This window comes from Lissotriton helveticus, chromosome 1_1 (assembly GCF_964261635.1).
Source record: "Lissotriton helveticus chromosome 1_1, aLisHel1.1, whole genome shotgun sequence".
NCBI classification, from domain to species: Eukaryota; Metazoa; Chordata; class Amphibia; order Caudata; family Salamandridae; genus Lissotriton; species Lissotriton helveticus.
The window spans coordinates 1394048478-1394062073 of record NC_136057.1 but is presented as its reverse complement, the minus strand read 5'-3'; the positions used below and the strand labels follow the sequence as shown (position 1 = coordinate 1394062073).

General features: G+C 43.5%; 1 protein-coding gene across 2 annotated transcripts in view; it reads right to left on the bottom strand.

Moving 5' to 3' along the window:
* The window catches only part of LOC144825548 (cytochrome P450 2D6-like), a 470217-nt gene that overhangs the window by 57543 nt on the left and 399078 nt on the right, over positions 1-13596 (bottom strand). For both annotated transcript variants that reach the window (XM_078684165.1, XM_078684166.1), the window contains one exon: positions 7437-7624. In XM_078684165.1, the coding sequence (XP_078540291.1) occupies positions 7437-7624 (188 nt within the window). The remainder of the gene's footprint in view (positions 1-7436; positions 7625-13596) is intronic.

Sequence of the window (13596 nt, the reverse complement as noted above, 5' to 3'; positions counted from 1 at the left end):
TTGTATTAAGTCTGCTGCATGCATCATTTTGAATACTAGACAACAGGTCCAACCAAATGTCTTACTGTGATTATTAGAAGGTAATTTCAACAGAACATCCTGAGGTTTCTTTTGTCCATTGTGTGATTGGTATCATTGACCAAGGTGCGACTAAATACGGGTAGTTTTTCCCACTGGAACCACCGTTTGTGGCTCCCCATAGGACCCCATTACCTTTTGCTCTCAATTACGAATATGACTGTGCCACCTCTAGGTGTCAGTCCATTTTCTATAAGTTTTAAGGTTATAGATTTCCTTTTGATGACCGGGATGAGTATTATATCCTGGTCTGCATCTTGTATAGCAGCATCAGCGGCTGCGAGTTCAGTTGCTAATCTAACTGCCTCTCTTTCTTCATCACTGTCTACCATTTTACTGACAGGATGGTTATTTCTTTTGTTTGCAGATCAGGTTTCTTATGGAAACAAAGATTAGATGCACAATATTTTGGAACAGTGTATCCTTCAACGTTGACTAAACCAAGAACCATACATAGGAGTTTCCTCCTGCGAGGTTTGGCGGATATTACCTTTTACCCACTCCAGACGTCTTTGGAGTATAATGGGAAAAAAGGGGTCTGAGTGAGAAAGCACGACTGAGTTACTTTAAATGTCTTACGTTAGTTTTATCGCCCTTTCCAAACGCGTTGGGCGCCATGTAGTGTAGTTCCTATTATCCCAATAGGCTCTGCGCATTGGAATAATACCTTCAATAGTATAGGCCTAGACCAGACGTTAACTAGGTCTACTACTGTCGATATTAGACTTAAAGTTTTGGGTTTGCCAGCTTAGCTCAGAGTTCACTAGAAACTTTCTCGAATAGGCAAGGAGGAGTTGAACCTCCCTGGATAGACAAGAAGGGATTTAGTTTCTGACAACCATAGAACATGACAACTTTGCTCTCCCCTAATCAAGAGTGTATCTCGAGAGTCGTGTGAACAAAAGGCAATTTATTTTACTCAGTCAGTACGTGCATTCTTAGTCTTATCAGATTGTAGAGAAAAGGAAGAGACGGGCGTATTCAATAAAAGATGGTATTTATTGATCAGTCTCTTTTCTCATACAAGAGAAATGGATCGATATTATTGCAATACTTATAGTTAAGTAAAGTGCATACATTAAAAGCAGAAGTATAAAATAATACTGTAAAAACATTGATATGGTTTCTAAGCCATATGAAGGTTTAAAATGAATAAAATATATTACATACACATATACATTTGACTAAACGTACTCAACTGGTGTTTCTAGCTACGCCTACCCCGTGTACCTGACCTAAGCCTAATACGTGGGCGGGGATAGAAAGTTACAGTTTAAGTTAAGTTTGTTTTTGCCAAGTGACTGACTAAAGAATTCTCTGCGAGGGGTTATTCAGTTCTGTACCTTGAATCTAGGATGGATGAGGGATGGTATCTCTCGTCTCTGGTCTCGATATTCCAGGCTGCCTGCGAGGGCTACCCGGAAGCGCCGGAGCTGGATTTCTCGGCAGGAGAAATAGGCAGCTGCTCGATCTCAGCGCGTCAAGAAGGCGGGGCTGCGCCAGCGGGGTCTGCTCTGCTCTGGGCTTCGGCAAGTCTGGCTGCTCCGTCCTCGTCACCACCGCGTGTGTTTGCATAGGGCAATATCGGTAATATTTATACCTTTAAGGTGCCGAGATTGACGTAAGGATGGACATAGATACGTCAATAAGGATGTCATACGACTTGGTCGTTAGCACATTCTTTTGCTGAAGTTCTCGATGAAATCAAAACAATGGCCGCAGGGTTTTTCCAGGTTGACATAGGTTTGATTTGTTTTGAGAACTCCGTATGCCTTATCAGGGGCTGGAGGATTATCGCTTGTCTAATTAGATGGCAAGCGTTATGACCTAATCAGATAACACGTTCCTGTGCCGTAGTGTGGCTTTATCAGATAACGGTTTCTGCATCATGGGGGTTTTCTGCCTCATGGGCTGACTGCTAGTTAACTTGTTAACCAGAATAGGGTCAGGAATAGGGGGATCGATACAGAACCTATAGGAATACATCACAAAGGGTCAGCCAAGCTCCAAATGCCCGTGAAATGATGTCCCCCGCTCCACCGAGGAGGCGGCGGGTTTTAACAACGCCTCCGGGCGCGGAAGTGGGCGTGTGCCGGTCCCCCAAGGTGTTCTGGGAACTGTAGTTCCCCTCCTGACAACGGCCGCTTGGAGTTGTAAGTTGCGGCGGCAGGAGGGAACAAGAGCGCCCGTGGAAACGCGCTGGGTAGCCCGTGAAATGATGTCCCACACACATTTGCTTACGCACCTGTATGGGATAATGTTTTCAGAAAATGGTTTGTTTACATTTACACTTCTTTTGTAGCCACATTATCAGGCCTTGGAACATTCTGTACAAACATTAGGTTCACTGCGCTAAATATCATTGTTTGTTGTTGTCCATCCGAAACCAGCTCAGGGTGGGTAGAATCAACAAGACAGCCAGACCAGAACTATGGCATAGAATAAATGGGTCAAGTTTAATATATTAACTGCACGAAGGCTTTGTTTAGACAGAGGGGAATTTTGATGGGTTGTCGATATAATCACATGCAAGAAATCTAGCCCAGCTGAATACCGTCACCATCCTGAGAAGGACAGTGTCCAAGACTGACTCCCAGATGACACACACCCTGAGGTAAATGGGGAGTTGAAGCTCTCAAAGGTTTTCTGGCAGATCTACACACCCTATGCATCAAAGGATACACTGCACTTAGTAGCATTTCAATTATATGTATGCATATATTCAAAGCAAATGCCCAATGGTTAAATTGTTTATTTTGTTTACTATTCTTAACACTGGTAACATTATTTTGCTCCATTTAATTAATCATTGCAGCAAATATATTTTGCACAAGAGCCCAATTGCTTCAATAAATATTTGAAATGCCAATTTGTTAACCTCTTGTGTCTCCCTTTGGGCATGCCAGAGTTAACAAAAAAAGGTAGATCTGTTTCCATGATTTCCTTGGGGAATCGGGGTTGTCATGTTCTGAGTTTGCAGACACCACCCTGTGAGATTTAGAGCTCCAGATGGTGCACTGTCAGCTAAACAGGATTTAGGTTGACATGTTCTGACGGCATGCATGGATTTAGTCCCATATAGCTTTAACACTCGTGTTGCCCAAATATGCAGCCTTACTGATATAGTAGGAACTGTATGACCGTGGAATGCTCCTTGGGACTCCAACAGAGCAAACCCGTAGGAGTGGGTCAGACTGGTCATAGGGTTGAATACCAACGGGAACTTATTCTGCCTCTTAGCACCATGGGTGCAGAAACACTTTTGACCATTAGACAGTCAGACTGATACTGATCTCAGGAGGTCTGTGTGTATGCCATATTTCACTTTGTGTTTGTATAAAAATACTCCTTATTTCATAAAAGCAAGTATTTGACTGGACAATCATGTATTGTTGCTACTCAATATATTTTGAGCTGTGTGCCTGTGTTCAGACCCTGCATCTAACTCTCTCGACCCACGCTGACACTGAGGTTCAAGTGATGAAGGGGTACTTGACCCAGTCGCTCAGGATCTATAATAGGTTGCGCCCTGGGACATCAGGAGTAAGAGGCCTCAGCCCCCACTGTGGGGCGCAGCAGCTCCTGCTTTCCCCGTGGCCATCTGAAAACACTTCTGATAATAGTAAATTTGGCCTACCCTTAATTGACACATTTATTTCACTTATAAGTCCCTAGAATATGGTAATATAAGTACTTAGGGCTAGTAAGTTAAATGCTATAAGTGGGCTGCAGTACTCATTGAGCCTCTCAATAAAGTACCAGTGAAAAATGTGTCTCAGGCCTGTTATTGCTGCCTTTAGTGCAATTTTAAACTACTGTTTGACATGGCAAAATCAACCTTTTGCCTGGCCTAAACCTTTCATTTGAATACTTATAAGTTACCCCTAGGGTAGGCTCTGAATGCCTTTAGAGCAGGATGCATGGTATTGAAAAGCAGGACATGTGTACTTAGGCTTTACATGTCCTGGCAGTGAAAACCTCCAAAGTCATTTTTCACTGCTGTAATTCTGGCTCTCCCATAGAAAAGCACTGCGTTGCAATATAACTCCTTATAAAGCATAGCTTCAGTTTGGGAATAGATAGAAAATGTGGTGGTGGTACTGGTGGTGTTGGTATTGGTGGTGGCGTTGGTATTGTTGGTGTTGGTATTGGTGGTGGGGTTATTGGTGGTGGTGGTATTGGTGGTGGTATTGGTGGTGGTATTCGTGATGATATTGGTGGTGAAGGTATTGGTGGTGGTGGTATTGGTGGTGATGGTGGTATTGGTGGTAGTAGTGGTATTGGTGGTGGTATTGGTGGTGGGAGTGGTATTGGTGGTGGTATTGGCGGTGGTGGTATTGGTGGTGTTATTGGTGGTGGGGATGGTGGTATAGGTGGTGGTGGTATTAGTGGTGGTGGTATTGGCATTGGTGGTGGTGGTATTGGTGGTGGTGGTATTGGTGGTGTTGATGATGGTGGTGGTGTTGGTGGTGGTATTGGTGGTATCGGTGGTGGTGGTATTGGTGGTGGTGATATTGATGGTATTGGTGGTGGTGGTATTGGTGGGTTTGTGGGTATTAGTGGTGGTATTGGTGGTGGTGTTATTTGTATTGGTGGTGATATTGATGGTATTGGTGGTGGTGGTATTGGTGGGTTTGTGGGTATTAGTGGTGGTGGTATTGGCATTGGTGGTGGTGGTATTGGTGGTGGTGGTATTGGTAGTGGTGGTATTGGTGGTATTTGTGGTGGTGGTGATATTGGTGGAGGTATTGGTGGTGGTGTTGATGGTATTGGTGGTAATGGTATTGGTGGTGGTGGTGGTGGAGGTATTAATGGTAATGGAGGTGGTGTGGTTGTGGTGGTATTGGTGGTGGTGGTGGTAGAAGTATTGGGGGTGTTGATGGTGTTGGTGGTGTGGGTATTGGTGGTGGTATTGGTGGTGGTAGTGGTATTGATGGTGGTGATATTGGTGGAGGTGGTGGTATTGATGTTGGTGGTTGTTGTATAGGTGGTGGTGGTAATAAACAACCTTTAGAAAACAACGCGTCAGGTGGGTTTAGTACAGAAGACGTAACACAAATGTCCTGATGTCAGCTGCAGCCCATTGGCACAGGATTATGTGTTACCTGGAATTCACATGACTTAATAGGTGGTGGTATTGATGGTATTTGTGGTGGTGGTTGTATTGGTATTGTGGTGGTGGTATTGGTGGTGGTGATATTGGCGGAGGTATTGGTGGTGGTGTTGGTGGTATTGGTGGTGGGGGTATGGGTGGTTGTATTTGTGGTGGTATTGGTGGTGGTGGAGGTATTGATGGTGATGGAGGTGGTGGTATTGGTGGTGTTGATGATGGTGTTGGTGTTGGTAGTGGTATTGGTGGTGGTGGAATTGGTGGTATTGGTGATGGTGGTATTGGTGGTGGTGATATTGGTGGTGGTGGTATTAGTGGTGGTACTGGTGGTGGTGTTATTTGTATTGGTGGTGGTATTGGTATTGGTGGTATTGTTGGTGGGGATGGTGGTATAGGTGATGTTGGTATTAATGGTGGTGGTATTGGCATTGGCAGTGGTATTGGTGGTGGTGGTGGTGGTATTGGTGGTGTTGGTATTGGTGGTGGTGGTATTGGTGGTATTTGTGGTGGTATTGTGGTGATGGAGATATTGGTGGAGGTATTGGTGGTGGTGTTGGTGGTATTGGTGGTAATGGTATTGGTGGTGGTGGTATTGGTGGTGGCAGCGGTATTAATGGGAATGGAGGTTGTGGTGTGGTATTGGTGGTGGTGGTATTGGTGGTGGTGGCGGTATTAATGGTAATGGAGGTTGTGGTGTGGTATTGGTGGTGGTAGTGGTGGTGGTTTTGGTGGTGGTGGTGGTATTGGTGGTGGTGCTATTGGTGGTGATGGTAGTGGTATTGGTGGTGTTGATGGTGTTGGTGGTGTGGGTATTGGTGTGGTGGTGGTATTGGAGGTGGTGGTGGTATTGGTGGTAGTGGTATTGATGGTATTGGTGGTGGTGATATTGGTGGAGGTGGTGGTATTGATGTTGGTGGTATTGTTGGTGGTTGTTGTATTGGTGGTGGTGGTAATAAAACAGCCTTTAGAAAACAACCCGTCAGGTGGGTTTAGTACAGGAGACGTAACACAGATGTGCTGTTGTCGGCTGCAGCCCATTAGTACAGGATTATGTGTTACCTGGAATTCACATGACTTATTTCACTAATCATTTCTCAATCCATTTTACTTGGGGGGTGGGGGTTTGAAATAGACACAAGATAATGCTGGGTTAAAGTGATTGAAAGCAAGCACCCTTGTTACGGGGCAGCCATACTGCTTATAAAAACACAAGCGGTTTCAGCTGAAGTAGCCCATGTCCGGCCTGCAGTAAGAGAAACTCAATAAAGTAAATAGTGCTTACAGGCTAAATAACAGGTCCCGTGCAACAACCAAAGTAAAAGGGCCAGTCGACATGAGAGGGTACAAATGAAGACAAGGTCGTACTAAGGGGGGCCTAACAAGCCTCTTAACGAATCCGAAGGCAGCATTTGCAAATGACAATGACACTAGCCAAGGAAAAATATTGGAGGAGTGTGGGTGCAGCTTCTCTCCCATGCTCTACTACAGCAGGCTCGACCTAAAAAGGAACAAAACGTATTTTTTCTTTAAACAGAGAGGAACGTGAAATAGGAAGTATTTTTAAAAAGCATCGGAGTGTTCTCGTGGTAGATTAAAACATTGGTAGCTGCCCAGGCAGAGTTCATGTTTCATTACCCCTAGGTCCCTCCAGTTCTTGTCCCATTCCTTGCTTAGGTAGATGACCATCTCCCTGACAGATAAAAGAACAGAGGAATGCTGGGACCCCTAACCCCACCCCCTCCCACCAGGAGTGCGTAACCAATAACTCCCACGCCAAGAGAGGTATAGGTTGTTTGCCGTATGTATAGGTTGTTTGCCATACTCCCTCCAAAGTAAAACTCAAAACCTTTGTTTTTCAACCCTCACTCAAGTGCTTTACTAAGGCACACACAATCTCTATATTTTGGGTTCATTATCTGCTACTGAGCTTGTATTTGAAAGGAATCAATTCTAGGCATTGTTTAAAGCATCTATATTTCTAGAACATAAGCAACTGCAGAGGATGGTGTAAGTGAGAAGTAGGTAATTGCGATTTCAGATGAGCTTCAAACAGATAAATCATTTTATAGTATTATAGGTGTACTGTTTTTGAGCATCCTGCTAATAAGCAACAATGGCTGTCAATGACTAACCTTATCTTCTGATCTTTTTTCTCTCGATGTTTTAACATGACCCGAAATCAGAGTGCTTTACGTGAGGACACATTCATTTTTGTTAGGCACGGGGAGATTAAGTCATTTGGAATTACCTTTGGTATGTTGAAGCCATTGACCTCTGTGTCTCTTGATGTCTTGTGCGGTACCCCGAGAGGGACAATATCGCTACAGCGTTGGATTTCATGGACCACAGCATTGGTGTAAGGCATGCTGGCCCGGTCGTCCATCGTAGGCTGCCTCTCTCTTCCGATCACCTGGTCAATTTCTTCTTGCACTTTGGCTAGACACAGAGGAAAGAGTCATTGAAATAGGTATTACCTTTACTTGTTACGTATCAGGCATTTTAGGCGAATAAAGTGTTTTAAAACAGAATTCTGGACAGCATTCATTTGGATGCAAAGTGTAAGATATCATCTGATGAATTATTTTCCTGTCAATATTTTAGGTGTTATACATATTTTAAAGAAACCCTGCTTTGGCCTTTGCTATACTGGGGACTAGAATTTTCCCTTCACAATCCTGGTGCAGATCAGAATGTGTTCGTGCAGAAACGTCACCCGGAGATGGTATGTTATTTAGAGACGGTGACTGTAGGGGAGCATACTGAGGAGCGTCATGATGCTTGAACTCACAACTACACCCATGTGCTAGCACTAAACCCATGATTCCTCAGCAAGTTCCCATGTGCCAGCACTAAACCCATGATTCCTCAGCATGTTCCCATGTGCTAGCACTAAACACATGATTCCTCAGCCTTTTCCCATGTGCTAGCACTAAACACATGATTCCTCGCATGTTCCCATGTGCTAGCACTAAACACATGATTCCTCAGCATGTTCCCATGTGCTAGCACTAAACACATGATTCCTCAGCATGTTCCCATGTGCTAGCACTAAACCCATGATTCCTCAGCAAGTTCCCATGTGCGAGCACTAAACCCATGATTCCTCAGCATGTTCCCATGTGCTAGCACTAAACACATGATTCCTCAGCATGTTCCCATGTGCTAGCACTAAACCCATGATTCCTCAGCAAGTTCCCATGTGCTAGGACTAAACACATGATTCCTCAGCATGTTCCCATGTGCTAGCACTAAACCCATGATTCCTCGCATGTTCCCATGTGCTAGCACTAAACACATGATTCCTCAGCATGTTCCCATGTGCTAGCACTAAACACATGATTCCTCAGCATGTTCCCATGTGCTAGCACTAAACCCATGATTCCTCAGCATGTTCCCATGTGCTAGCACTAAACCCATGATTCCTCAGCATGTTCCCATGTGCGAGCACTAAACCCATGATTCCTCAGCATGTTCCCATGTGCTAGCACTAAACCCATGATTCCTCAGCATGTTCCCATGTGCGAGCACTAAACCCATGATTCCTCAGCATGTTCCCATGTGCTAGCACTAAACCCATGATTCCTCAGCATGTTCCCATGTGCTAGCACTAAACCCATGATTCCTCAGCATGTTCCCATGTGCGAGCACTAAACCCATGATTCCTCAGCATGTTCCCATGTGCTAGCACTAAACCCATGATTCCTCAGCATGTTCCCATGTGCTAGCACTAAACCCATGATTCCTCAGCATGTTCCCATGTGCTAGCACTAAACCCATGATTCCTCAGCAAGTTCCCATGTGCTAGGACTAAACACATGATTCCTCAGCATGTTCCCGTGTGCTAGGACTAAACCCATGATTCCTCAGCAGGTTCCCATATGCTAGCACTAAACCCATGATTCCTCAGCATGTTCCCATGTGCTAGCACTAAACCCATGATTCCTCAGCATGTTCCCATGTGCTAGCACTAAACCCATGATTCCTCAGCATGTTCCCATGTGCTAGCACTAAACCCATGATTCCTCAGCATGTTCCCATGTGCTAGCACTAAACCCATGATTCCTCAGCATGTTCCCATGTGCTAGCACTAAACCCATGATTCCTCAGCATGTTCCCATGTGCTAGCACTAAACCCATGATTCCTCAGCATGTTCCCATGTGCTAGCACTAAACCCATGATTCCTCAGCAAGTTCCCATGTGCTAGGACTAAACACATGATTCCTCAGCATGTTCCCATGTGCTAGCACTAAACCCATGATTCCTCAGCATGTTGTCTGAAGCGATTTGACTCTCTACCTCTCTTGGGCATAGATTCATCAAGCTAAACACTGCTCGCAAAGGGGCAGATTCTCGGAATCTGCCCCTTTGCGACTGGTATTTTTGCATTTGGGATGCATCATCCCAAATGCAAAAATCGCAATTAAAGAAATCTCAAAATTGCGATTACTTAAATTGCTATTGCATTTAAGGAATCTCAAATTGAGATTCCTTAAATGCAATGCATTAAGGTTAAAAAATTAGCGATTTCGCTAATAGGGGGAGCAAATTACCATGAAGTTGAACTTCATGGTAATTTGCAAAAACTTTGAAAAATGCACTAAGGTGAATTTTTCAAAGTTCCATTTTACACACAAACATGCCCATATGCAGATTTCAGGGGTGCAACAGGTTGTCCTTTTGACACCCTGGCACCATTGAAATTGCAATCTCAATTTGCGATTCTCTAATTGAGATTGTCTTCTCATTCATTCCTATGGGCCTCTAGGCCCATAGGAATGAATGGGGAGGTATTCCTTAATTGCGAATTGCACATTCGCAAATAAGGAAATTTTAAGAAATCGCAGTTTTTTAAGCGAGTTCTTCATGCATAGCATTTTGCTATTCCTTATTAGCGATTCCTTATTTTTCGTTAATAAGGAATCGCAAAATGGATGCTTGATGAATCTATGGGGTGGTGTGTTATAATTGCGAATTCACTCTACGCAGTTGCGGTAAATCATTTTCATTAACATTTTTGGCCTTCGAATATTGGTGGGTGAGATTCTTTCTTGACTTTTGTCTGTGAACTGAGCTAAAGCATCAGGACCACTGTAATAGAGAGCTGGAAATCTGCAGCTGATAATGTAAAGTACAGTGAAACCTAAAACGATCTCTGGAACAGAGGCAAACATTTGAAGAACATGTTTTTTGAGCCTCACTGCTAATGCACTGCGAATTGAAATGAACTTTTCATATATCTATAAGCCATGGATCCAGCCACTTAACACTCTGCTGGATACCAATTACAAAACCACAGCACTCTTGGGTGAAGAACATCAAGAACTCTGCTATTCCAAGTCATGCGTCAATGACCTACAACTCTTGGTGGCCAATGTGCAAAGTGATAAAGAGAACAGCTGTGGTACAATTGGGGATATTCCAGAGAGAGTGCTGAATTTTGATTATGGCATTTTTCTGACTGAGGACTGGCTTCACAGGTGGAATTCAGCATTAAAAAATGTTGGAAATGTAGGAGGAGCGAGTGTGTGCAGAAACAAATCCACTGCATGATGGAGCTGGGTTCAGAATTCTCAATTTCCCCATCTGTAAGAGAGAAGGTATGAGTGTGCTAAATCTGTTGGGGGTTGTAAATCATCCTGGGCATATTAATGTACCCTTCACACTGCGCAGCAAGCCACCTTGCTGCGCTGTATGAAAGGGCAAGAATACACCGTATTTAGCATAACACAACACATTCCTGTCCTTTCCTTGCGCTGGCACCCTTTTGGCTGCCTAGCACCAACGCAGGCACCCTTGCACCATGGTGCAAGGGTGTCTGCTTTGTAAGCAGGATTTTTTTGCGCAGGGGGGCACCTTCCTTCACTAAAACGATTCCCTGAGCCAATGTCTATGTGTGCTGTAGAAAGCAGCACACATAGAAAAAGTTAGAAACAAGGAGAGATAAAGCTATTTCTCCTCGTTAAGCCTCATGTTATGTTATGTTGTCTTGTAAAGCGCATGGCTACCCCAGCAAGGGGGCGTCCCAGCGCTGTAGACCACTGGGGAACCCATCCTGGCTTTCCCTGTGAGATGATCCCTGCTGGGTAACTCCAAGGTGAAACCAGGCATCCCCAGTGTATGTGGGGGGCCGTTGTGGAGATGAGGCAAGCTAATGCCCAGAGTTGCCGAGTGTGATCCATGGTTAGAGTAGGCACCGAAGCGAGAATTATCGAGTCCGCTGACCCTGGTCGACTACCCTGCCGCGCCAGGAATTGAACCCTGGTCCCGGGCCGTCCTCTGCTTCCGGGTCTGCCGCCTCTAACCAGTGAGCCACACCACTCCACCTCATCTATGTAGGGAGTAGCCTTTTGACGCATTCCCAGGTTTACTACAGATGATAAATCTGGAAATGTGCCAAAATCCATGAGTAAATGTGTGGGAATACCCATTGCACGGCACAAGGGTGACACAACTCCTACATAAATATGTCCCACTGGCTTTAATTGTGCTCCTGCTGCGGGTTACCCTGAGTAGGAAGTTGACCTGCAGGAGGATCAAAGAGGATACCCTCCAGTAAGTGGTATGAGAAAAGATGCCCCTTGGCAATACAAAGCACCACCAAAACAAGCAGAAAATGGACAATTTTAGAGAAGCAAAGAACTGGTTTGCTTTCCGGAGGAGAAGTGGAGAGAGGTATGGGCCCTCTTTTGCAAGTATGCAAATAAGTGAGAAAAAGCACAGCTACTCAAAATGGTCAACCCTTTGATCTGATTTGTAGGCATTAACAAGCAAGGCATTTGAATTAATACTACAATTAAGTTCAGACCAAATGATTTGCCTGCCATTTTGCCATCAGAGTGGTAACGAATGCAACATTTTTGGCAAACAATTTTTCTTTTAGAAAGAAGAATCCAGGGCACAGGTACAAATGTGGCTGAGGAGATAATTATTTGGTTTAAACATAGCTACTCCAGTAAATCAAGTGTTGGGGGGTTACCAGGAGGTCTATTATTATATATCAAATAATCTGCTTTCATTTGCACAAACCGGCGTTTACCTGATTAGCACTTTAAAGTCAGATCTATTTGGCTTTGCCAGTGCTTGTTCTAAATAATTGAGGTTTCTACACCACGACTCTACATTCCACCATTTTGGAAAGGTATAGTTAAGGTCAGTGATAGACACCAGGATTCTTTTGTAGTTTTCCCCCACTTTCTGCCCCCATTTTGACTACTAGATGCTATTTTTTACTCTGATTGTGCACTGGGCTCTGCTAATCAGACCCCAGGGTATGTGCTCTGATTAAAAGTACATGGTAATTAGGTATAATTACAAGTGGTACTGACAACCTACCTGTAAGTCTCTAGTATATGGTAAGGCATGTGGGTTTAGAGGCCCAGTAGATTTAATGTACTTAAGTGTGCACTACTGTGGTGTCTGATGTCATTTTAAAGGCAACTATGCTTTTCAGGCTGCTTTTACATTAAATGTATATGCTAATTAGATTTTTGATTTAAAGGTACCTCCAAAGTCTCAAATGACCTTATGTTTACACATTAGTTACCCCTAAGGTATCCCCTAAGTCCCCCTAGTGTAGGGTCCCTTGTGATTATAAGTAGGGACATTATAAAATATGCTTTATAGGCCTTGGTGAGGGGAAAAACTGTTAATAGTTTTCCCCATTGTAGTAAACTAGCTCCATAGGCTAACATGGGAATATTTTATTTAAGTATATATATTGATAGGAGCGGGCTATAAATGTCATTCAAATGATAGTTATGATAAATCCAATAACATGCCATGTTTGATTTATAATAACTATTACTGAAAACAAGTTATAGAACTTTCTTTTCTGTCAGCCAAAATTCAACCTTCCAGCTACCCTCTTCTGATTGGCCATTCTCTGACAGACTTCTTATTATTGCGTTTTATGTATATGTGACGTTCCTATAACTAACTTGGAGTCAATACGAATGTTGTAAAAAGAAGGAGCAAAGTAATCAATTGGTTAAGCTCCTGTCTTCTTCGCATGAAAATAAGCCCACTAGAGGGCGAGATTGAGGTACTACAATGCAAATTCGCAATAAATGCGAGAAATTGAAAATACCTTGAATATATAGAAGAACATGCAATTGAAATATAATACTGATCGAACAGGGAGAAGAAATGTAATCCCTAAATAACAAGTAAATACTTGTCAAATAAAACTCCAGTTTCAAAACGGGTGCACAATAAAGTTTTGAACAAGTGGAAGTAAATAGGAACTAAGAATAATGATATCTGAGGTCAGAATGATTAAACGACTAAAACCGGATACAACAACAAACAGTAGCTTTGTAAGAATGAATGTCGATTGCCAAAATGGAAATAAAATGTAAAAATGTAAATATATACATAGGATGATTTATTGGTACTACAATTCCCATGA